General features: G+C 45.5%; 1 protein-coding gene across 1 annotated transcript in view; it reads right to left on the reverse strand.

The window, feature by feature from the left end:
- Positions 1-4,969: 4,969 nt before the first annotated feature.
- Positions 4,970-25,437, reverse strand: part of lrrc2 (leucine rich repeat containing 2) — a 20,677-nt gene continuing 209 nt past the window's right edge. The window contains exons 2-10 of the mRNA XM_055161880.1: positions 22,979-23,120; positions 19,371-19,477; positions 17,333-17,403; positions 16,874-17,030; positions 15,410-15,543; positions 13,418-13,563; positions 12,388-12,540; positions 5,904-6,073; positions 4,970-5,142 (exon numbers count right to left, since the gene is read on the reverse strand). Of these exons, the coding sequence (XP_055017855.1) occupies positions 5,093-5,142; positions 5,904-6,073; positions 12,388-12,540; positions 13,418-13,563; positions 15,410-15,543; positions 16,874-17,030; positions 17,333-17,403; positions 19,371-19,477; positions 22,979-23,115 (1,125 nt within the window). The 5' untranslated portion in view covers positions 23,116-23,120 and the 3' untranslated portion in view covers positions 4,970-5,092. The remainder of the gene's footprint in view (positions 5,143-5,903; positions 6,074-12,387; positions 12,541-13,417; positions 13,564-15,409; positions 15,544-16,873; positions 17,031-17,332; positions 17,404-19,370; positions 19,478-22,978; positions 23,121-25,437) is intronic.

The following is a 25,437-nucleotide window of genomic DNA, read 5'->3' on the forward strand; positions in this document are numbered from 1 at the left end:
GATTGATTTGATACATGGCAACAGTAAAAAAGAGACATAAACTGTCATTTGTTTGTGTAAAATACAGACAATCCGCTTAAAAACGACCAAAACACAAAGAAAATGTGAGACTGACTCATGTTCGTCATGAATGGACCAAGTGCAGAATAGTTATTTAAATAATTAGACACTCAATTCAGGTGCTGTAAAATCATGGAAAAGTTTAGAAATTTTGTCAGTAAAAGAGCAGGAACCTTGTTATTTGTGCCTCTGTTTAATCAGAAAGTGTCAGGATTTATGAAAAAAAAACTTGTACTGTCCCATGTGTTTTGTAAAATGTCAGTGACTCAAACTGTTCTGATTCTGTTCATTTAAAGGTTTATTTTGTAAGAACAGGTCAGAAGCTCTGGGATTTGTGTCAGTACAGCTTGTCTTCTGCAGTTCACTGGACCAGACACCAGGAGGCGCCGTTTCATCAGATCAGCTCCAGAGTTCTAAGTTATTTGTGAACGTCTGCACCTTTTTGCTTAAAAAAGACGACAATAAATGTTAAACTATAATCCCAATAAAAAGAAACAGAAAACGCACACCAAGATTCCTGCAGAGGTGCAAATGCAAGGAGTTGCCAGTTCAGGGTGAAAAAATGCATCGCACACTCGGTTGGCCGATGTCCAAATACTATTTTATTAACAAAATAACGTTTCGGCAAAAAAAGCCTTCATCAGATATTTTTCTTGTCTTGGACTTGTGGTTGACCGTGACACTCATCAGAAAAATGTCCAACATGAGAAAAGTGAAGCCGAGTGCAGGATTTTACAACAAAAATGAACTTATTCCTGTTTATACAAGTTCCTGTTAAAACTTTAAGAAAAATACAATTTCAACACAAAGTTTCAGGTTGTTCATAATATATTTTGTAAAAGAAAGAGTTCATCAATTTAAAAAGATTTCAGTAATAGATTTGTGTTTCTCTGCACAAATATTTGAACTTATTATTTTTGGGGTTTATATGACATGAGTTTTCTGATCCGGACACTTTGGGATCAAAGTCGGTTGGACACGACCCCCGGAACAAAATGAGTTTGACACTTCTGACCTACAGTAAAACAAAAGTCTGTTCATGGAGACTTGGACTCAACAGACAATTTGAAGAAAACAAACCTGAATTTTCAGGATGTGGTTGGTACATTTATGTAGTTTTAAAAAACATGACAATATCAAGTAATCCAAAGTATTCAGATTACATTACTCACTGCAAGTAATTTAATGAATTCTGTTACAAACTACATTCTGGTGTGTGTAATCTGTAATCTGTAGGGGAATATGTTTTAAAAGTAAACTTCACAACACTGCTCATGTGTTTTGGAAAGTGTCAGTGACTCAAACTTCTGATTCTGTTCATTTAAAGGTTCATTTTATAAGAACAGATCAGAAGCTCTGGGGTTTGTCTCTCTGCAGTTCACTGGACCAAACACCAGGAGGCGCCATTTCATCAGATCAGTAAAAGTGCAGCCAAACGAGTCAAGTTTAACCTTTTAGTTCATCTTAACCCATAAAACTGAAGCTTTTATCCAAAGAATAGAGAAGTTTCAAGCCTCAGATTAAAGAATTAAAATCCCGGATGTTGTGGTCAGATTTTTACCCTGGGTCGTTCAAAAGTACATGCAGTTATTTCCTGCCCCCACCTGGAGGCGCTGTTCACCTGAGAAGAGAAGAAGACACAAACGCACGGATATTTGCATCTAAAGTTTTATTGATACAAACATTTAAACCTAAACATGTGAAAAGCTTTGGTCTCACGCAGCGTTTCAAACCCTTCAGTCACTTTCAAACGGCTCATTTAAAAATCTACAAAACCTCATGAAATCTGAACACAAACAGAACTACAGAAGAAAAACAAAAGACCTGACCATGGACCGTGTTTGTAGAATAATCTGTTTACATCAATCTTAATTATTCTGCCTCAGACACCATCAGTTCAAGTTTAGTCCAGGTTTAGTCCTAGTATAGTCCAGGTCTAGGACAAAACCTGGACTAAACTTGAACTAAACCAGGACTAAACCTGGGACTACTAAACTACTACTACTAAATATAGACTAAACCAGGACTAAACTAGGACTAAATTTAGGACTACTACACTATGACTAAATAAGGACTAAACTAGGACTTAGCCTGGTTTAGTCTAGGCTCAGTCCAGGTTTAGGCCTTATTTAGTCATAGTGTAGTAGTCCTAAATTTAGTCCTAGTTTAGTCCTGGTTTAGTCTATATTTAGTAGTATTATAGTAATCCCAGGTTTAGTCCTAGTTTATAGTCCTTACTTAGTCCAAATTTAGTCCTAGTCAGAGTGGAACGAAAAACATTTTCCTTGAGACACTCAAATAAAGAACTGTACTGAAAAAAGTGGAAATTTTACTATCAACAAATCCTATTTGACGGCTTTGGAGTAAAAAACTTTCAGAAATATTCATGTGAATATTTGTCTGTAGTTGAGCATAAAATAAATATTGTTAAATTCTAGAATGAGTCCAGTCGTACATAAAATGTGTTGTGTTTATTTTATCAATCAGAATATGAACTGAAAAGTTATGACTTATTTCTGGAAGCTTTCTAACTCCATAAATAGCCTCCCATTTTATTTTATTATATATATATATTTTTTTGGTCTGACGATTATTGTGTTCTGCACTGCTAATAAATGTGAAATACAAAAATAAAATGTTCTAATAAAAATAAAGTTAAAAAAAAAAAGACCAAAATGAGGAGCCTGACAGCAGCAGCTACAGAAACGAGACACAGTTTTTCAATGTAAAGTCGACTGGAGCCAGAATCGATGGACCCAGAATCGCGCCCGTGTTCACTTTCTGTCCATTTATATAAACAGTCTGTGTCTCGAGTTTCCAACTTTTTTTCTCCGATGAACTCCTTTACAAAACGAAAATGCCAGAGAGCTGCTCATTTTAACGGCCGCAAGAAATTGAGACGATAAAAAAAAAGCGGGCGAGTCTTTGGGAGCAGTGAGACGCCGATAAAACATAAAACTATTGTCCTTTTATTAGTGCAAAAAGTTGGACGTTATTAACACATTTTTTGTAATTCAGGACGATGGTATAATTCTGAAATCTTTTGGCGAGCGACTTGGAAGGTTGTGGAAAGCAACTGGTAGCTCCAGAATAATTACAGATTTAATTTTGTTGTACTGTTTTTTTTTTACACTATGATAAATGCAAGTCACTGTAAAAGTATTTGAACTGGTAAAGTGTGTTTTTATATATTTTTTATTGGTGAATTAATTCTGTATTAATGTTTGGTCTTTTTTGTTGTTGTTTGTTTTTACAAACTGATCCACGGTCAGACCCTCTGTGTTTTGGAGCAGGTGGATTCAAATTTTACAACTCCCACGAAAAGAAACACAATTTTTACCATTAATATTCCAGATTTCTGAGCCCAGGACCAAACGGTGGAATCCTTCAGTCACTTTCACGTCGCCTCATGGATCTTCACTCCTCTTAAACTCTCGATCTTATTCTCATTCTTAAAAACACTTCACACTTTTAGGTTTGGAGAATGGATCGAGTGGAAATGGAAATATTGTGACCTGAATATTCACAGTTTTTGCCAGATACTCTTACATCTCCAATAGGGAGAATCATTTGCCCAATTTTTGAAACATTTTTGAAAATCAGTCTGTACCTAGAATAATTTTTTTTACATTTGCCAAAGTAAACTTCCATGAGAAATTTCATAAAATTCTCTTGATGTTTACTGGGTTCACCAAGTCTCTGGAGTTTAGTGTCTGCAGAAGATTTAAATCTGAACTGAAACATCTGATTTTCTTTAATAACATCAAAAATAATACATTTAACCCAATAGTATCAATGAAAGTTAAATATAAACATGGACATTGTGGATCATTTGGTTCAGTTTTTTTGTCTCGATCATCATTAGTTTCGGAGACGTAGCAAAAGTCTCATTTCTTTAGTGTTTCAAGGACCTTGAATAATCAACAGGTCCTGAAGTGTAACAAATGTCTGACCTAAAACACTTTATGGAACTTGAAAAGAACAAATTTAGAACTCAAAGACTTGAAACAGTGAAAAGTAAAATTTTTAATACAGGTATTATTATATTATGTCTGTTGTTATCAGACGTGTTCACTGTAAAATACTTGTCAAAGCATCAATAAGAAACAGGACTGTGCAAAAATACTGAAATATCAATATATCATATCTTTTAATCTGATAAATCTATGATCACTACAGAAAAAACAAACTTTATGTCTCTCATTTCACCTTTGGCCTTTGTGGATTTTAGATAATTATGAAAAAAAACACACAAAATCTCGACAAATTTGTGATATTGTTGAAAGTTATTGAGATAGATAAAATTGGTACCAAAAGATGCAACAACAGCAACATTTATATTTAACTTTCATTGACACCGTGGCCCCAAATGGATTATTTTTAAAGTTCTTTGAGAAAAAAAGAGTCTTATGGACACTGTTAGGATGGAACTTAAGACACTTGTTGGACCCAGTAGATTTTATTCACTTGAGCAAATATTCCACAGATTTTCTTTTAAACGGTTTTGTCCCATTTTATAATTGGGAACAAGTTGAATTTCTGACACTGGGGCAAATGATGCAGCCTAACGTTCAGTCTCACATACACGTTTTCAGTCGTCCTTCAAAAAAAAAAAAAAAATAAATCCGACCAAATATTCACTGTCGTTCGAGTCGAGTCCCACCTGAGTCCTGGTTCATAAAAAGTACAAAACACAAACACAAAAACACACAAAAAAAAGTCTAAACCTGGAATGAAATCTACAGAATCTCTGCTCTGACGCTCAAATCACAAAACCGTGAACCGTATTTACACAGGAACATTTCACACCAACAAAAACAAAGGATCATGTTTGACCTTCGGAGCAGTTTTCTCACAGTTGGAGAAACACCCGTCTACTCTAGGGATCAAACGCAGGAAACTTGTGCAAAAAACAACCAAAAAAAAAAAAAACCTTACAAAAAGCTTCTTCTCCTCAACTCTCCCTTCCTCCCTCTCTCCTCTAAACTCCTCGTCGTCGTCTTCTTCTCTCCTTCTCGTCTTCTTCGTTTCCTCAGAGCTGACAGGAGATGGAGATCTTGGTGGTGGCGTACGGGACAGACTCTGCAGACGGACAAAAAACCATTAAAGGTGATTCTGTCGTTTCACACAGGGGCATTCGATTACATTTTCTTAATCGATCGTCGGGAGAATTAACGATCGATTATCAATTAACCCTCTCAGGCTCAAATACATTTTTAGTATCAGGAAAAATCTGATATTTGGGGAAAATGATCATATGGCAGGAGAGTCAATCTCATTTTGTTCCGGGGGTCGTGTCCAACCGACTTTGATCCCAAAGTGTCCGGATCAGAAAACTCATGTCATATAAACCCCAAAAATAACAATAAGTTCAAATATTTGTGCAGAGAAACACAAATCTATTACAGAAATTTGTAGTAGTATTTGTAGTATTTGTAGTACCTCTGTGGGCGAGCGTGCTGACGTAGGCCTGTCTGCAGTAGTATTTGTAGTATTTGTAGTATTTGTAGTATTTGTAGTACCTCTGTGGGCGAGCGTGCTGACGTAGGCCTGTCTGCAGTAGTATTTGTAGTATTTGTAGTAGTATTTGTAGTATTTGTAGTACCTCTGTGGGCGAGCGTGCTGACGTAGGCCTGTCTGCAGTAGTATTTTGTAGTATTTGTAGTAGTATTTGTAGTATTTGTAGTACCTCTGTGGGCGAGCGTGCTGACGTAGGCCTGTCTGCAGTAGTATTTGTAGTATTTGCAGTAGTATTTGTAGTATTTGTAGTACCTCTGTGGGCGAGCGTGCTGACGTAGGCCTGTCTGCAGTAGTATTTGTAGTATTTGTAGTATTTGTAGTACCTCTGTGGGCGAGCGTGCTGACGTAGGCCTGGAGGAACTCTTTCTCGGAAGTGTCTCTCTCCTGATGTTCTGCTCCTCTCCAGGTTCTCCTCTGTTCCTCTTTCCTCTTCTGATCCTCCTCCTTCTTCTGCTTCTGCTGCAGCGTCGGAGAATCATACAAACGAATGAACCTGGACACACCAGAAAACCAGGTCTAAACCAGGTCTAAACCAGGTCTAAACCAGGACTAAACCAGGTCTAAACCAGGTCTAAACCAGGTCTAAACAGTCTAAACCAGGTCTAAACCAGGTCTAAACCAGGTCTAAACCAGGTCTAAACCAGGTCTAAACCAAGCAGGTCTAAACCAGGACTAAACCAGGACTAAACCAGGTCTAAACCAGGTCTAAACCAGGTCTAAACCAGGTCTAAACCAGGACTAAACCAGGACTAAACCAGGTCTAAACCAGTCTAAACCAGTCTAAACCAGGACTAAACCAGGACTAAACCAGGTCTAAACCAGGTCTAAACCAGGACTAAACCAGGTCTAAACCAGGACTAAACCAGGACTAAACAGGTCTAAACCAGGTCTAAACCAGGTCTAAACCAGGACTAAACCAGGTCTAAACCAGGACTAAACCAGGTCTAAACCAGGTCTAAAACCAGGTCTAAACAGGTCTAAACCAGGTCTAAACCAGGACTAAACCAGGTCTAAACCAGGTCTAAACCAGGACTAAACCAGGTCTAAACCAGGTCTAAACCAGGTCTAAACCAGGTCTAAACCAGGACTAAACCAGGTCTAAACCAGGTCTAAACCAGGACTAAACCAGGTCTAAACCAGGTCTAAACCAGGTCTAACCAGGTCTAAACCAGGACTAAACCAGGACCAGGTCTAAACCAGGTCTAAACCAGGACTAAACCAGGACTAAACCAAACCAGGTCTAAACCAGGTCTAAACCAGGTCTAAAACCAGGTCTAAACCAGGACTAAACCAGGTCTAAACCAGGTCTAAACCAGGACTAAACCAGGTCTAACCAGGACTAAACCAGACTAAACCAGGACTAAACCAGGTCTAAACCAGGTCTAAAACAGGTCTAAACCAGGACTAAACCAGGTCTAAACCAGGTCTAAACCAGGTCTAAACCAGGACTAAACCAGGTCTAAACCAGGTCTAAACCAGGTCTAAACCAGGACTAAACCAGGTCTAAACCAGGTCTAAACCAGTCTAAACCAGGTCTAAACCAGGACTAAAACCAGGACTAAACCAGGTCTAAACCAGGTCTAAACCAGGACTAAACCAGGTCTAAACCAGGTCTAAACCAGGACTAAACCAGGTCTAAACCAGGTCTAAACCAGGTCTAAACCAGGACTAAACCAGGTCTAAACCAGGTCTAAACCAGGTCTAACCAGGACTAAACCAGGACTAAACCAGGTCTAAACCAGGTCTAAAACCAGGTCTAAACCAGGACAAACCAGGAAAACCAGGTCTAAACCAGGACTAAACCAGACTAAACCAGGTCTAAACCAGGTCTCTAAACCAGGACTAAACCAGGGACTAAACCAGACTAAACCAGTCTAAACCAGGTCTAAACCAGGTCTAACCAGGTCTAAACCAGGACTAAACCAGGTCTAAACCAGGTAAACCAGGTCTAAACCAGGACTAAAAAACAGGTCTAAACAGGACTAAACAGGTCTAAACCAGGTCTAAACCAGGTAAACCAGGAGGACTAAACCAGGACTAAACAGGTCTAAACCAGGTCTAAACAGGACTAACCAGGACTAAACCAGGTCTAAACCAGGTCTAAACCAGGACTAAAACAGGTCTAAACCAGGTCTAAACCAGGACTAAACCAGGTCTAAAACCAGGACTAAACCAGGTCTAAACCAGGACTAAACCAGGACTAAACCAGGTCTAAACCAGGTCTAAACCAGGTCTAAACCAGGACTAAACCAGGTCTAAACCAGGTCTAAACCAGGTCTAAACCAGGACTAAACCAGGACTAAACCAGGTCTAAACCAGGTCTAAACCAGGTCTAAACCAGGACTAAACCAGGACTAAACCAGGTCTAAACCAGGACTAAACCAGGACTAAACCAGGTCTAAACCAGGTCTAAACCAGGACTAAACCAGGTCTAAACCAGGACTAAACCAGGTCTAAACCAGGTCTAAACCAGGTCTAAACCAGGACTAAACCAGGACCAGGTCTAAACCAGGACTAAACCAGGTCTAAACAGGTAAACCAGGACTAAACCAAAACCAGGTCTAAACCAGGACTAAACCAGGACTAAACCAGGTCTAAAACCTCTAGGTTACTGCAGAGTCTGGTGGGGATGCAGTAGTAGTAGTAGTAGTAGTAGTAGTAGTAGTAGTATTGCAGTACTTGATGTGGGGGCTACTGCAGAGTCTGGTGGGGATGCAGTAGTAGTAGTAGTAGTAGTAGTAGTAGTAGTAGTAGTAGTAGTAGTAGTAGTAGTAATATTGCAGTACTTGATGTGGGGGCTACTGCAGAGTCTGGTGGGGATGCAGTAGTAGTAGTAGTAGTAGTAGTAGTAGTATTGCAGTACTTGATGTGGGGGCTACTGCAGAGTCTGGTGGGGATGCAGTAGTAGTAGTAGTAGTAGTAGTAGTAGTAGTAGTATTGCAGTACTTGATGTCGGGGCTACTGCAGAGTCTGGTGGGGATGCAGTAGTAGTAGTAGTAGTAGTAGTAGTAGTAGTAGTAGTATTGCAGTACTTGATGTGGGGGCTACTGCAGAGTCTGGTGGGGATGCAGTAGTAGTAGTAGTAGTAGTAGTAGTAGTAGTAGTAGTAGTATTGCAGTACTTGATGTGGGGGCTACTGCAGAGTCTGGTGGGGATGCAGTAGTAGTAGTAGTAGTAGTAGTAGTAGTAGTAGTATTGCAGTACTTGATGTGGGGGCTACTGCAGAGTCTGGTGGGGATGCAGTAGTAGTAGTAGTAGTAGTAGTAGTAGTAGTAGTAGTAGTATTGCAGTACTTGATGTGGGGGCTACTGCAGAGTCTGGTGGGGATGCAGTAGTAGTAGTAGTAGTAGTAGTAGTAGTAGTAGTAGTAGTATTGCAGTACTTGATGTGGGGGCTACTGCAGAGTCTGGTGGGGATGCAGTAGTAGTAGTAGTAGTAGTAGTAGTAGTAGTAGTATTGCAGTACTTGATGTGGGGGCTACTGCAGAGTCTGGTGGGGATGCAGTAGTAGTAGTAGTAGTAGTAGTAGTAGTAGTAGTAGTATTGCAGTACTTGATGTGGGGGCTACTGCAGAGTCTGGTGGGATGCAGTAGTAGTAGTAGTAGTAGTAGTAGTAGTAGTAGTATTGCAGTACTTGATGTGGGGGCTACTGCAGAGTCTGGTGGGGATGCAGTAGTAGTAGTAGTAGTAGTAGTAGTAGTAGTAGTAGTAGTAGTAGTATTGCAGTACTTGATGTGGGGGCTACTGCAGAGTCTGGTGGGGATGCAGTAGTAGTAGTAGTAGTAGTAGTAGTAGTAGTAGTAGTATTGCAGTACTTGATGTGGGGGCTACTGCAGAGTCTGGTGGGGATGCAGTAGTAGTAGTAGTAGTAGTAGTAGTAGTAGTAGTAGTATTGCAGTACTTGATGTGGGGGCTACTGCAGAGTCTGGTGGGGATGCAGTAGTAGTAGTAGTAGTAGTAGTAGTAGTAGTAGTATTGCAGTACTTGATGTGGGGGCTACTGCAGAGTCTGGTGGGGATGCAGTAGTAGTAGTAGTAGTAGTAGTAGTAGTAGTAGTAGTAGTAGTATTGCAGTACTTGATGTGGGGGCTACTGCAGAGTCTGGTGGGGATGCAGTAGTAGTAGTAGTAGTAGTAGTAGTAGTAGTAGTAGTAGTATTGCAGTACTTGATGTGGGGGCTACTGCAGAGTCTGGTGGGGATGCAGTAGTAGTAGTAGTAGTAGTAGTAGTAGTAGTAGTAGTAGTAGTAGTATTGCAGTACTTGATGTGGGGGCTACTGCAGAGTCTGGTGGGGATGCAGTAGTAGTAGTAGTAGTAGTAGTAGTAGTAGTAGTAGTAGTAGTATTGCAGTACTTGATGTGGGGGCTACTGCAGAGTCTGGTGGGGATGCAGTAGTAGTAGTAGTAGTAGTAGTAGTAGTAGTAGTAGTAGTATTGCAGTACTTGATGTGGGGGCTACTGCAGAGTCTGGTGGGGATGCAGTAGTAGTAGTAGTAGTAGTAGTAGTAGTAGTAGTAGTATTGCAGTACTTGATGTGGGGGCTACTGCAGAGTCTGGTGGGGATGCAGTAGTAGTAGTAGTAGTAGTAGTAGTAGTAGTAGTAGTATTGCAGTACTTGATGTGGGGGCTACTGCAGAGTCTGGTGGGGATGCAGTAGTAGTAGTAGTAGTAGTAGTAGTAGTAGTAGTATTGCAGTACTTGATGTGGGGGCTACTGCAGAGTCTGGTGGGGATGCAGTAGTAGTAGTAGTAGTAGTAGTAGTAGTAGTAGTAGTAGTAGTAGTATTGCAGTACTTGATGTGGGGGCTACTGCAGAGTCTGGTGGGGATGCAGTAGTAGTAGTAGTAGTAGTAGTAGTAGTAGTAGTAGTAGTAGTATTGCAGTACTTGATGTCGGGGCTACTGCAGAGTCTGGTGGGGATGCAGTAGTAGTAGTAGTAGTAGTAGTAGTAGTAGTAGTATTGCAGTACTTGATGTGGGGGCTACTGCAGAGTCTGGTGGGGATGCAGTAGTAGTAGTAGTAGTAGTAGTAGTAGTAGTATTGCAGTACTTGATGTGGGGGCTACTGCAGAGTCTGGTGGGGATGCAGTAGTAGTAGTAGTAGTAGTAGTAGTAGTAGTAGTAGTAGTAGTATTGCAGTACTTGATGTGGGGGCTACTGCAGAGTCTGGTGGGGATGCAGTAGTAGTAGTAGTAGTAGTAGTAGTAGTAGTAGTAGTAGTAGTATTGCAGTACTTGATGTGGGGGCTACTGCAGAGTCTGGTGGGGATGCAGTAGTAGTAGTAGTAGTAGTAGTAGTAGTAGTAGTAGTAGTAGTAGTAGTATTGCAGTACTTGATGTGGGGGCTACTGCAGAGTCTGGTGGGATGCAGTAGTAGTAGTAGTAGTAGTAGTAGTAGTAGTAGTAGTATTGCAGTACTTGATGTGGGGGCTACTGCAGAGTCTGGTGGGGATGCAGTAGTAGTAGTAGTAGTAGTAGTAGTAGTAGTAGTAGTATTGCAGTACTTGATGTGGGGGCTACTGCAGAGTCTGGTGGGGATGCAGTAGTAGTAGTAGTAGTAGTAGTAGTAGTAGTAGTAGTAGTAGTATTGCAGTACTTGATGTGGGGGCTACTGCAGAGTCTGGTGGGGATGCAGTAGTAGTAGTAGTAGTAGTAGTAGTAGTAGTAGTAGTATTGCAGTACTTGATGTGGGGGCTACTGCAGAGTCTGGTGGGGATGCAGTAGTAGTAGTAGTAGTAGTAGTAGTAGTAGTAGTATTGCAGTACTTGATGTGGGGGCTACTGCAGAGTCTGGTGGGATGCAGTAGTAGTAGTAGTAGTAGTAGTAGTAGTAGTAGTATTGCAGTACTTGATGTGGGGGCTACTGCAGAGTCTGGTGGGGATGCAGTAGTAGTAGTAGTAGTAGTAGTAGTAGTAGTAGTAGTAGTAGTAGTAGTAGTAGTATTGCAGTACTTGATGTGGGGGCTACTGCAGAGTCTGGTGGGGATGCAGTAGTAGTAGTAGTAGTAGTAGTAGTAGTAGTAGTATTGCAGTACTTGATGTGGGGGCTACTGCAGAGTCTGGTGGGATGCAGTAGTAGTAGTAGTAGTAGTAGTAGTAGTAGTAGTATTGCAGTACTTGATGTGGGGCTACTGCAGAGTCTGGTGGGGATGCAGTAGTAGTAGTAGTAGTAGTAGTAGTAGTAGTAGTAGTATTGCAGTACTTGATGTCGGGGCTACTGCAGAGTCTGGTGGGGAGGCAGTAGTAGTAGTAGTAGTAGTAGTAGTAGTAGTAGTAGTAGTAGTATAGTAGCAGTAGTAGTAGTAGTAGTAGTAGTAGTAGTAGTTGATGTCGGGGCTACTGCAGAGTCTGGTGGGGATGCAGTAGTAGTAGTAGTAGTAGTAGTAGTAGTAGTAGTGTAGTACTTTGTGGGGCTATGCAGAGTCTGGTGGGGATGCAGTAGTAGTAGTAGTAGTAGTAGTAGTAGTAGTGATGTCGGGCTACTGCAGAGTATGGGTGCAGTAGTAGTAGTAGTAGTAGTAGTAGTAGTAGTAGTATTGCAGTACTTGATGTCGGGGCTACTGCAGAGTCTGGTGGGGCAGTAGTAGTAGTAGTAGTAGTAGTAGTAGTAGTAGTATTGCAGTACTTGATGTCGGGGCTACTGCAGAGTCTGGTGGGGATGCTAGTAGTAGTAGGTAGTAGTAGTAGTAGTAGTAGTAGTAGTAGTAGTAGTAGTAGTAGTATTGCAGTACTTGATGTCGGGGCTACTGCAGAGTCTGGTGGGGATGCAGTAGTAGTAGTAGTAGTAGTAGTAGTAGTAGTAGTATTGCAGTACTTGATGTCGGGGCTACTGCAGAGTCTGGTGGGGAGGCAGGTGAGTTCGTCTCCGCTCACGATCACCATGTTCAAGGAGCTGATCAGGCCCAGACTCTGCGGCAGGTACGACAGGTGATTCTTATGGATGAACAGGGACTCCAGGCTCCACAGGCTGACAGGAGCAGACAGGAGCAGACAGGGGCAGACAGGAGCAGACAGGGGCAGGAGCAGACAGGAGCAGACAGGAGCAGACAGGGGCAGACAGGGAGCAGACAGGGGCAGACAGGGAGGGCAGACAGGGCAGACAGACAGACAGGGGCAGACAGGAGCAGACAGGAGCAGACAGGAGCAGACAGGAGCAGACAGGAGCAGACAGGGGCAGACAGGAGCAGCAGACAGGGGCAGACAGAAGCAGACAGGGGCAGACAGGGACAGCAGCAGACAGGGCAGACAGGAGCAGACAGGAGCAGACAGGGGGACAGCAGACAGGGGCAGACAGCAGACAGGGCAGACAGGGGCAGACAGGAGACAGACAGACAGGAGCAGACAGGGGCAGACAGGGCAGACAGACAGGGGCAGACAGGGGCAGACAGGGAGCAGACAGACGGGCAGACAGGGGACAGCAGACAGGAGCAGACAGGGGCAGACAGGAGCAGACAGGGGCAGACAGGAGCAGACAGGGGCAGACAGGGGCAAAAACAACACAAGAAGAGTTAAGTTCATTTCAGAAGACGTTTGTTCTCACTCCAGGAGAAGAAGAACCTGAGCTCAGAGTACAGAGATCTAAACCTGGTCTCAGTCTAAACCCGGTCTTGGTCTAAACTCTGTGTTAGTGTTGGTCTAAACCCGGTGTTGGTCTAAACCCGGTGTTGGTCTAAACCCGGTGTTGGTCTAAACCCGGTCTTGGTCTAAACCCGGTGTTGGTCTAAACCCGGTGTTGGTCTAAACCCGGTGTTGGTCTAAACCCGGTGTTGGTCTAAACCCGGTGTTGGTCTAAACCCGGTCTTGGTCTAAACCCGGTGTTGGTCTAAGCCCGGTCCTGGTCTCACCGGTCCATGTCCTCGGGCAGGTCTTTGAGTCGGTTGTTGCTCAGGTCCAGGGTCTTCAGAGAGTCCATCCTCAGGACACAGATGGGCAGAGACACCAGACAGTTTTCTGACACGTCCAGCAGGTGGAGCTGCTTCAGGGAACTCAGCTGAAACACACACACATGAATATATATAAACACACATATATAAGTATATACACATAGATACACACACACTTTAAAAACAAAATACAGCAATATTTTACAACCATTAAGACAGTAACTAAGAAAAAAGCTGAGAAATTTTATCATTTGGTCGTTAAATATTTACAATATCCTGTATTAAACTGAATTTAAACCAAAGTAACAAAAGTGGTCGTCTCTTCTGAAAAGCAACAAACTGTAACTTTAAATTGTTTTCTGTTCTACTAGAAATATTACTCACCTGATTTTTTTTGTTTTTTTATTTGTGTAAAATCCAAATCTTCAAAAGGAGAAATTCAATTTGTCGACTGGACAAAAGTTTATTTGGGCAAAAACGTTCCTTGGCTCATCCAGGCTGCTTCTTCAGTTCTGGTCAGATGTTGGTGACACGTCCTCATATCTGCCTGAAGGGGGCGTCACTGCACTCAAACTCCTCTGGGGTCAGATTAGCAGAATCATTCAGGCCCATAATGGAGCTTTCACACCTCTGGACCTCTGGACGTCTGGACCTCTCTGGACCTCTCTGGACCTCTCTGGACTCTGGGCCTCTCTGGGGCCTCTCTGGACTCTCTGGACCTCTGGACCTCTGGGCCTCTGGACCTCTCTGGACCTCTGGACCTCTCTGGACCTCTGGACCTCTCTGGGCCTCTGGACGTCTGGACCTCTGGACCTCTCTGGGCCTCTCTGGACTCTGGGCCTCTCTGGGCCTCTCTGGACCTCTGGACCTCTCTGGGCCTCTCTGGACCTCTCTGGACCTCTCTGGACCTCTCTGGGCCTCTGGGCCTCTCTGGCCCTCTCTGGACCTCTGGACCTCTCTGGACGTCTGGGCCTCTCTGGGCCTCTCTGGACCTCTGGGCCTCTCTGGACCTCTCTGGACCTCTGGACCTCTCTGGACCTCTGGGCCTCTCTGGGCCTCTCTGGACTCTGGGCCTCTCTGGGCCTCTCTGGACCTCTGGACCTCTCTGGGCCTCTCTGGACCTCTCTGGACCTCTGGACCTCTGGACCACAGTGGACCTCAGTCTGTCGTACATCTTTGTGCTGAACTGAAGCCGCTTGGATGAGCTCAGAAACATTTTTGACCTCAATAAACTTTTGTCCAGTCGACAAATTGAATTTCTCCTTTTGCCATTTTGTATTTGCCAACTGCTATAATTTCTTGTGTTTTATTTCTTGTATCTTCTTCTGTTGTGTAAAAATATTTAGTTTCTTTTATTCCATTAACTGTAACCTTGTGTTAAAACACCTTGTGTTAAAAAAAAAAAAAAAAGACTTTGTGAAGGTCACATGAACTTTCATATTTATTACAGATGGGAGCAGCTAAAACTAAAACTTGTTAAAAAACTTGTTAAAGTGCAGATTTGTGTTTCACAGTGGTTCTCGACTTGGTCACCAACATAAATAAATAAACAACATTTGTGAATTTATCTTTTGTAGATTTCCAGTGATACAGGATGTAAAAACAGAATGTAATAAACGGGGAAATCTTCTGCTGCCCTCGTCTGAGTCTAACGTCTTTTCAGGTTTATGGACGTAAAAAAACTCTGCAGAAGATCTAGATCTGGGAGGGCATCTGACACACAGGGGCAGGAGGACGGGAGGGCATCTGACACACAGGGGCAGGAGGACGGGAGGGCATCTGACACACAGGGGCAGGAGGACGGGAGGGCATCTGGCACACAGGGGCAGGAGGACGGGAGGGCATCTGACACACAGGGGCAGGAGGACGGGAGGGCATCTGGCACACAGGGGCAGGAGGACGGGAGGGCATCTGACACACAGGGGCAGGAGGACGGGAGGGCATCTGGCTCACCTCGAAGGGCAGCTCACAGAGTCGGTTCCCGGCGAGCTCGAGTCTCTGCAGCTCCTCACAGTCGCCGAGCTCCAGAGGAACCTTCATCAGACGATTAAAGCTCAAGTTCAGCTCCTTCAGCGACGAGAGTTTTCCTACACAGAGGAGCAACTGTGAGGAACATCGACCTAAAACCCAACCTACAACCAACCCACCAACCGACCCACCAACCACCACCAACCACCAACCCATAACCGACTCAAAAACTGACCCACGAACCAACCCAAAAACCAACCGACCCACTGACCACCACCAAAGAGAGAAGCAACTGTGAGGAACACCGTCCCACAACTGACCGACCCACCACCCAACCCATCACAGCCCCACAACCGACCCACAACCGACCCACAACCGACCCACCACCCAACCCATCACAGCCCCACAACCGACCCCCACAACACCCACCAGACCCACAACCGACACCCACAACGACCCACCACAACCCCTACCACCGACTTCAGAACCAAACTCCACAAACCGACCCACCAGTAACCGACACCGCCACAAACCAACAACCGACCTACAACTGACCCAAAAACCAACCAACCACCAGAGAAAGAAGCAAATGTGAGGACCACCGACCTACAACACAGGTGTCAAACATACGGCCCGGGGGCCAGATCTGGCCCTCCAACACCTTTAATCTGGCCCTCGGCTGATTTTCTACTAAAATATTGTAATTATATTTTCTATTAAAATCTTGTTAATTTTCTGTGGTGTTTATCACAGCAGCGTCTCCAGCGTCTCTGTACGTGGCCCCTCCCACCAGAGCAGCACAAATGAAGACTTGTCTCTTTCCAAACGCTCTTAAAGGACGATCGTTTTGACTGTTGACCGTGACACCCTCATCAGAAAAATGTCCAACATGAGAAAAGTGAAGCCGAGTGCAGGATTATACAAGAATTTTTTTAAAATTCCTATTTACATACAAGTTCATGTTAAAACTTTGTGTTGAAATAGAATTTTTCTTAAAGTTTCAGGTTCTTAATAATAATATAATATTTTGTAAAAGAAAGAGTTCATCAATTAAAAAGATTTCTGTAATAGATTTGTGTTTCTCTGCACAAATATTTGAACTTATTGTTATTTTTGGGTTTATATGACATGAGTTTTCTGATCCGGACACTTTGGGATCAAAGTCGGTTGGACACGACCCCCGGAACAAAATGAGTTTGACACTCCTGACCTACAACCAACAGACCCATCACAGACCCACAACCGACAATAATCCACCAGCAACCTGCACGTGACCCACCAAATGACCTACCAACCCACCTACAACTGACCCAAAAACTGACCCACCACGACCCACCAGCAGGTTCATTTGTGACTGCAGTAGTTTTAAACCGTACGAGGACAGTCTACAGACAGTTTCTATATTTATTCAAATCGATAATGGAACGTTTTGTGTTTTTCTGGACTCACCGATCTCGGGCGGGACTTCACAGATCTGGTTCTTGGACAGGTCCATGATCGTCAGTTTGGAAAACTGGTCCAAGAACTCGGGAAGTCTCTGGATCCGAGTGTGGGTCACGTACCACTCTGTGAGGTACGTCATCCACTGCAGCTCCTTCGGGAAAGACTGGAGACAAAACCAGGTCAGAACCAGGTCAGGACCAGGACTAAACCAGGACTAAACCAGGATTGGACCAGGGCTGAATCAAGACTAAACCAGGACTAAACCAGGACTAAACTAGGTTTGGACCAGTGTTGGACCAGGACCAGAACTTGACCAAGACTGAACCAGATTTCAACCAGGACTAGATCATGCCTGGACCAAGACTGAATCAGGACTGGACCAGGTCTGAACTAGGACTGAACTAGGACTGGACCAGAACTAAACCAGGACTAAACCAGGACTAAAACAGGTCTAAAGTCCCTCACCATCCATTTGTCTCCCTCCAGTCTGAAGACCAGGTTTTCAGATTCTTCTTCGGTCTGAGGAAACTTCTGACCTTCTGGACCTGCTCCATCTGAAAAAGGAATAATGTTGGAGAATCAGGTCGAGTCTCGGCTTCACTTTCTGAAACTTGTGAAAAAATTCTCCGACAGACGAAGCTGAACTTTGTGCCAGTTGTTGTTTCATGTGGAGAGTTTCAGGATCTGAACCATGAACCAGGTCACACATCTGCACCTGACACAAACTGCACCTGACACTCACCTCACCTGTCACACCGTGTCGCACCTGCCACACCTGTCACACCTGTCACACCTGTCACACCTGTCACACCTGTCACACCTGTCACACCTGTCACACCTGTCACACCTGTCACACCTGCCACACCTGCCACACCTGCCACACACACCTGTCACACTCTCACCTGTCCACACCTGCCACAACCTGTCACACCTGCCACACCTGTCACCACCTCACACCTGTCACACCTCACCTGTCACACCTGTCACACCTGCCACACCTGTCACACCTGCCACACCTGTCACACAACACCTGCCACACCTGTCACACTGCCTCACCTGTCACACCTCACACCTCACACCTGTCACACCTGTCACACCTGTCACACCTACACACCTGTCACACCTGTCACACCTGCACACCTGCCACACACCTGTCACACCTGCCACACCTGCCACACACCTGTCACACCTGTCACACCACACCTGTCACACCTGTCCACACCTGTCACACCTGTCACACCTGCCACACCTGCCACACCTGTCACACCTCACACCTGCCACACCTGTCCACACCTGTCACACCACACCTGTCCACACACCTGCTGTCACACCTGCCACACCTGTCACACCTGCCACACCACACCTGTCACACCTGTCCACACCTCACACACCTGTACACACCTCACACACCTGTCACACCTGTCACACCTCACACCTGTCACACCTCACACCTGCACACCCACACCTGCCACACCTGTCACACCTGTCACACCTGCCACACCCACACCCACACCTGCCACACCTGTCACACCTGTCACCTGTCACACCTGTCACACCTGCCACACCTGCCACACCTGCCACACCTGTCACACCTGCCACACCTGTCACACCTGTCACACCTGTCTCACCTGTCACACCTGTCACACCTGTCACACCTGCCACACCTGTCACACCTGTCACACCTGCCACACCTGTCACACCTGTCACACCTGTCACACCTGTCACACCTGCCACACCTGCCACACCTGTCACACCTCACACCTGCCACACCTGTCACACCTGTCACACCTGTCTGAAGCTCAAAACTAAAGGGACACAACCAGGACTGAACCAGAACTAAACCAGGACTAAAACAGGACTAAAAAGGACTAAAACAGGACTAAAACAGGACTAAAACAGGACTAAACCTAAACTACAGTGTGCAGATGTCTTGTGTCTTGGGTGGTTGTTGGGTCTGGTCGTTGGGTCTGGTCCTTGGGTCTGGTCCTTGGGTCTGGTTCTTGGGTCTGGTCGTTGGGTCTGGTCCTTGGGTCTGGTCTTTGAGTTTGATCGTTGGGTCTGGTCGTTGGGTCTGGTCCTTGGGTCTGGTCTCTTGGTCTGGTCGTTGGGTCTGGTCGTTGGGTCTGGTCCTTGGGTCTGGTTCTTGGGTCTGGTCTGTTTGGGTCTGTCTGGTCGTTGGGTCTGGTCCTTGGGTCTGGTTCTTGGGTCTGGTTCTTGGGTCTGGTCGTTGGGTCTGGTCTTGGGTCTGGTCTTGGTCTGTCGTTGGTCTGGTCTGGTTGGGTCTGGTCCTTGGGTCTTGGTCTGGTTCTTGGGTCTGGTCTGGTCTGGTCTTGGGTCTGGTCTTGGTCTGGTCTTGGTCTGGTTCTGGGTCTGGTCTTGGGTCATTGGGTCTGGTCGTTGGGTCTGGTTGTTATCGGGGGCAGTACCTGTATGGGGTTGGTTGCTGGGGTAGTTGCCGGGGTAGTTGCCGGGTGGTTGCCGGGGTGGTTGCCGGGTTGGTTGCCGGGCTGGTTGCCGGGGTGGGACCTCTCCAGGTAGCGGTGCAGTGCGTTCTTCTCGTCTCTCTTCAGACTTTTACAGTAAATCCTGAACTGCCACTCCTGATCGATCCTGGACACAAACACCACGAGCAGCAGAACGTCAGCCTCCTCACACTCTCCTCCTCTTCATCTCCTCCTCTCCTCCTTCACTCTCCTCCTCTTCATCTCCTCCTCCTCACACTCTCCTCCTCTTCATCTCCTCCTCCTCCTCTTCATCTCCTCCTCCTCACACTCTCCTCCTCTTCATCTCCTCCTCCTCCTCCTCCTCTTCATCCTCCTCCTCTTTCATCTCCTCCTCCTCACACTCTCCTCCTCTTCATCCTCCTCTCTCATCTCCTCCTCCTCACTCTCCTCCTCATCTCCTCCTCCTCACACTCTCCTCTCTTCATCTCCTCTCACTCCTCTCCTCCTCCTCCTCTTCATCCTCCTCCTCACACTCTCCTCCTCTTCATCTCCTCTCCTCTCTCTCCTCTTCATCTCTCCTCCTCTTCATCCTCCTCCTCTCTCATCCTCCTCCTCCTCTTCATCTCCTCCTCCTTCACTCTTCATCTCCTCCTCCTCCTCTTCATCTCCTCCCTCCTCTTCATCTCTCCTCCTCCACACTCTCCTCCTCTTCATCTCCTCCTCCTCCTCACACTCTCCTCCTCTTCATCTCCTCCTCCTCCTCCTCACACTCCTCTCTCCTCCTCTTCATCTCCTCCTCCTCACACTCTCCTCCTCTTCATCTCCTCCTCCTCACACTCTCCTCCTCTTCATCTCCTCCTCCTCTCTCTCCTCCTCCTCACACTCTCCTCCTCTCATCTCCTCCTCCTCACACTCTCCTCCTCTTCATCTCCTCCTCCTCACACTCTCCTCCTCTTCATCCTCACCCTCCTCCTCTTCATCTCCTCCTCCTCACACTCTCCTCCTCTTCATCTCCTCCTCCTCACTCCTCCTCCTCCTCCTCACACTCTCCTCCTCTTCATCTCCTCCTCCTCATCTTCATCTCCCCCTCCTCCTCTTCATCTCCTCCTCCTCACACTCTCCTCCTCTTCATCTCCTCCTCCTCTTCATCTCCTCCTCACACTCTCTCCTCCTCTTCATCTCCTCCTCCTCTTCATCTCCTCCTCCTCCTCACACTCTCCTCCTCTTCATCTCCTCCTCCTCCTCCTCACACTCTCCTCCTCTTCATCTCCTCCTCCTCACACTCTCCTCCTCTTCATCTCCTCCTCCTCCTCTTCTCCTCTCCTCTTCATCTCCTCCTCCTCCTCCTCCATCTCTCCTCCTCTTCATCTCCTCCTCCTCACACTCTCCTCCTCCTCTTCATCTCCTCCTCCTCACACTCTCCTCCTCTTCATCTCCTCCTCTTCATCTCCTCCTCCTCACACTCTCCTCCTCTTCATCTCCTCCTCTTCATCTCCTCCTCTCATCTCCTCCTCCTCACACTCTCCTCCTCTTCATCTCCTCCTCTTCATCTCCTCCTCCTTCTTCTCTACCTTGTCCAGTTTTCTGTCCTTGGAACATCTGATCTCCAAAGTTCTTCTTCAGATCACCAAACTTTTGACTTTTTAATTGTTCAAAACATTAAATTGGATTAAATGAACTGGTGCTAAACAGGGTGGAAATAAAATAATAATAATTACATTTGACTTTGTGAAATCCAGTTCCACCAAAGACCAGGACTAAACCAAGACTAAACCAGGTCTAAACCAGTACTAAAACAAAACTAAACTAGGACTAAACCAGGACTAAAACAGAATGAAACCAGGACTAAACTAGGACTAAACCAGGACTAAACCAAGTCTAGACCAGTACTAAAACAAAACAAAACTAGGACTAAACCAGACTAAACAGGAACTAAATCAGGACTATAACAGGACTAAACCAGGACTAAAACAGAACTAAACTAGGACTAATTCAGGACTAAACTGGGACTAAACCAGGACTAAACAGGACCAAAACAGACTAAAACAGGACTAAAACAACTGAGTCAGGACTAAAACAGATATAAACTAGGACTAAATCTGAGCTAAACTAGGACTAAACTAGGACTAAAACAGAACAAAACCAGGACTAAACCAGGACTAAACCAGGACTAAACTAGGACTAAATCAGGGCTGAACTGGGTCTGGGTCAATATAGTGAAGATACCCACTGAAGTGATTGACCCAGATCTAAACCAGGTCTAATCCAGGACTAATCCAGGACTAGACCAGGACTAATCCAGGACTAATCCAGGACTAACCCGGGTGTGTGAGTGCCTCTGTGGGCGCAGGAGCACATGGAGTCGTAAACATTACTCATGCTCCATAAATACTTCGTGAGCGCAGTACAGAGCGCAGTACAGAGCGCAGTACAGAGCGCAGTACTCTGAGCAGACGCAGTATTTTTAGAGCAGATCGAGTTTCTCTCACGTCGCTGTGTGTCTGAGAGCTTCTGTACACACAAACACGCACACAGATGATTACAGACGACGAGCTGTGGCGCTGGAGGAGAACTACATGTTTATTTTATTTTATTTTTATTTATTTTGTACATACGGTAAAGTTTCGTTACTATCGTCCTCTGCATTTGACCCACAGTGTGTCTGGGTCACACCTGTCAGATCTGAACCTGGATCCTGGAGGAACATGAGCAGTTCAGAGTTTGACCTGACGAGGGCGCTGTGCTCTCTCTGTGGGAAAATAAACCAGGACTAAACCAGGACTAAACCAGGTCTAAACCAGGACTGAACCAGGTCTAAACCAGGTCTAAACCAGGACTAAACCAGGTCTAAACCAGGTCTAAACCAGGTCTAAACCAGGTCTAAACCAGGACTAAACCAGGTCTAAACCAGGTCTAAACCAGGACTAAACCAGGTCTAAACCAGGTCTAAACCAGGACTAAACCAGGTCTAAACCAGGTCTAAAATAGGACTAAACCAGGACTAAACCAGGTCTAAACCAGGTCTGAACCAGGACTAAACCAGGTCTAAACCAGGTCTAAACCAGGACTGAACCAGGTCTAAACCAGGTCTAAAATAGGATTAAACCAGGTCTAAACCAGGTCTACTAAACCAGGACTAAACCAGGACTAAACCAGGTCTAAACCAGGTCTAAACCAGGACTAAACCAGGACTAAACCAGGTCTAAACCAGGTCTAAACCAGGTCTAAAATAGGACTAAACCAGGTCTAAACCAGGTCTAAACCAGGTCTAAAATAGGACTAAACCAGGACTAAACCAGGTCTAAACCAGGTCCGAACCAAGACTAAACCAGGTCTAAACCAGGACTAAAATAGGATTAAACCAGGTCTAAACCAGGTCTAAATCAGGACTAAACCAGGACTAAACCAGGTCTAAACCAGGTCTAAATCAGGACTAAACCAGGTCTAAACCCAGTCTGAACCAGGTCTAAACCAGGACTAAACCAGGTCTAAACTAGGACAGAACCAGGACTAAACCAGGTCTAACCCTAAAACTCTCTGTTCTCTGTGTGGGTGCAGTACCGTGTCGTACCTGGCGAGGGCGCTCTGTTCTCTGTGTGGGTGCAGTACCGTGTCGTACCTGGCGAGGGCGCTCTGTTCTCTGTGTGGGTGCAGTACCGTGTCGTACCTGGCGAGGGCGCTCTGTTCCCGTCGCTCTCTCTCTCTCTTCTCCCTGAGTCTCTGTTTGGTCGCTCGTCCCTCCCACAGGCCCCTGAGCGCGGACAGGTCGTACACGGGGACGTCCAGACGCCGCTCCACGCCCATGGCTCCTGCAACGACACGTCTCCATGGAGATGACGCCGCTCGGTCTGGAATGCTCCACAGTGCGGCATTAAAAAACTAACTAACTCGAAATCTAACTCCAAACGACGTACAAACGAAAAACGAGGAACAAACGAAAAAAACAACAACAACAAAACAAAACAAAAAAGAACAAAACACACATAGAGTTATAGATGTCGCCTTCAGACTCTTGGAGCGCTTTAATGCTGCCGCCATCTTGTTACTGGAGTTCACTGGTCTAAGGTAAAGTTTTTCACAGTATCAGCGAGAGAAGATAAACCAGGACTAAACCAGGACTAAACCAGGACTAAACCAGGACTAAAACCAGGTCTAAACCAGGACTAAACCAGGTCTAAACCAGGACTAAACCAGGACTAAAACAGGTCTAAACCAGGTCTAAACCAAGACTAAACCAGGACTAAACCAGGTCTAAACCAGTAATAAACCAGGACTAAACCAGGTCTAAACCAGGTCTAAACCAGGACTAAACCAGGACTAAACCAGGTCTAAACCAGGTCTAAACCAGGACTAAACCAGGACTAAACCAGGACTAAAACAGGACTAAAACAGGACTGAACCAGGACTGAACCAGGACAGAACTAGGACTAAACAGGTCTCAGTCCCGGTCCCGGTCTGAGTCCTGGTCCAAGTCCCGGTCCTGGTCAGTCCTGATCACCCGAAACTTTACACGGGTGCACCCCCGGGCCCCTGACACTCCTGGTTCAGTCCTGTTCAGTCCTGGTTCAGTCCTGGTGTAGTCTGAGAGACTGGGACTGAGACCGGGACAAGATCAGGATTGAAACCGGGACTAGCCCGGTACCAGATCGGGACTGAAACTGGGACCAGACCAGGACTGAGACTGGTTTAGTCCTGATTCAGTCCTGGTTTAGTTATGGTTTAGGACTGACACTGGGACTGAGACCGGGGAGGTCGGGACCAGACCAGAACTGAGACCAAGACTGAGAACGGGGACATAGTCCATGATCGGAAACAGACTTTGATACAAGGAGCTTTCGATTCAATTTCAATACGGTTCAATAAAAATAAAGTCTAAATCTTGTGTGTGACACCAAAAGTTTTTGTTAAACCACTTCTTGTGCAAAGTTAATCTGAAACACAAATATTTTAATCCTCAAAAACAGTGAAAATGTCAAATGTGTCGCATAAACAAGTTTCATTCCTCTGAACAAACAACAAAACTGGAGCGGGAACAAAATAATTTAGTAAAATATATATTTTTAAAAAATATACAAAAACATATAGTAGCCTACAATACTGATACTGGATCATTACATTAAACGATACGATATATCGTTTACATTAAACGATATATTTTTACACACTTCTAGTGGCCTATATTTATTTTCAATTTGAATAAATGCCTCATGTGACTAAAAAATTATTGTGATTTCAATATTGACCAATAGCGAGAATGAGTGTCGGAGAGACGACTGTAGGAGAGAACGAGTGTTAGAGAGGACGACTGTAGGAGAGAACGACTGTAGGAGAGAACGACTGTAGGAGAGAACGAGTGTAGGACGAGAACGAGAGGACTGTCCGAGAGGACGAGTGTCACGAGAGGACGAGTGTAGGAGAGGACGAGTGTAGGAGAGAACGAGTGTAGGAGGAGGGACGAGTGTAGGAGAGGACGAGTGTCCGAGAGGACGAGTGTCCGAGAGGAACGAGTGTAGGAGAGACGAGTGTAGAGGACGAGTGTCGACGAGTGTAGGACGAGTGTCGAGAGGACGAGTGTAGGAGAGGACGAGTGTAGGAGAGGACGAGTGTCGGAGAGACGAGTGTCGGAGAGAACGAGTGTAGGAGAGACGAGTGTAGGAGAGAACAACTGTCCGAGAGGACGAGTGTCCGAGAGGACGAGTGTCGGAGAGGACGAGTGTAGGAGAGAACGAGTGTAGGAGAGACAACTGTCCGAGAGGACGAGTGTCCGAGAGAACAACTGTCCGAGAGGACGAGTGTCCGAGAGGACGAGTGTAGGAGAGGACGAGTGTAGGAGAGGACGAGTGTAGGAGAGGACGAGTGTAGGAGAGGACGAGTGTAGGAGAGGACGAGTGTAGGAGAGGACGAGTGTAGGAGAGGACGAGTGTAGGAGAGGACGAGTGTCCGAGAGGACGAGTGTAGGAGAGGACGAGTGTAGGAGAGGACGCTGCGATGTCGAACACAACTGTAACATGAACCTGATCTGGAGTACGACTGTCAGGGTGAGATGTACTGCAGTAGTAGTGGTAGTACTAGTAACAGTAGGTCTAGTACTTCTTGTCTTAGTAGTATTTTAGTAGTATTCAGCAG

The sequence above is a fragment of the Boleophthalmus pectinirostris genome, unplaced genomic scaffold (assembly GCF_026225935.1).
Source record: "Boleophthalmus pectinirostris isolate CB_2022bp ecotype Guang Dong unplaced genomic scaffold, ASM2622593v1 HiC_scaffold_4, whole genome shotgun sequence".
Taxonomy (NCBI): Eukaryota; Metazoa; Chordata; class Actinopteri; order Gobiiformes; family Gobiidae; genus Boleophthalmus; species Boleophthalmus pectinirostris.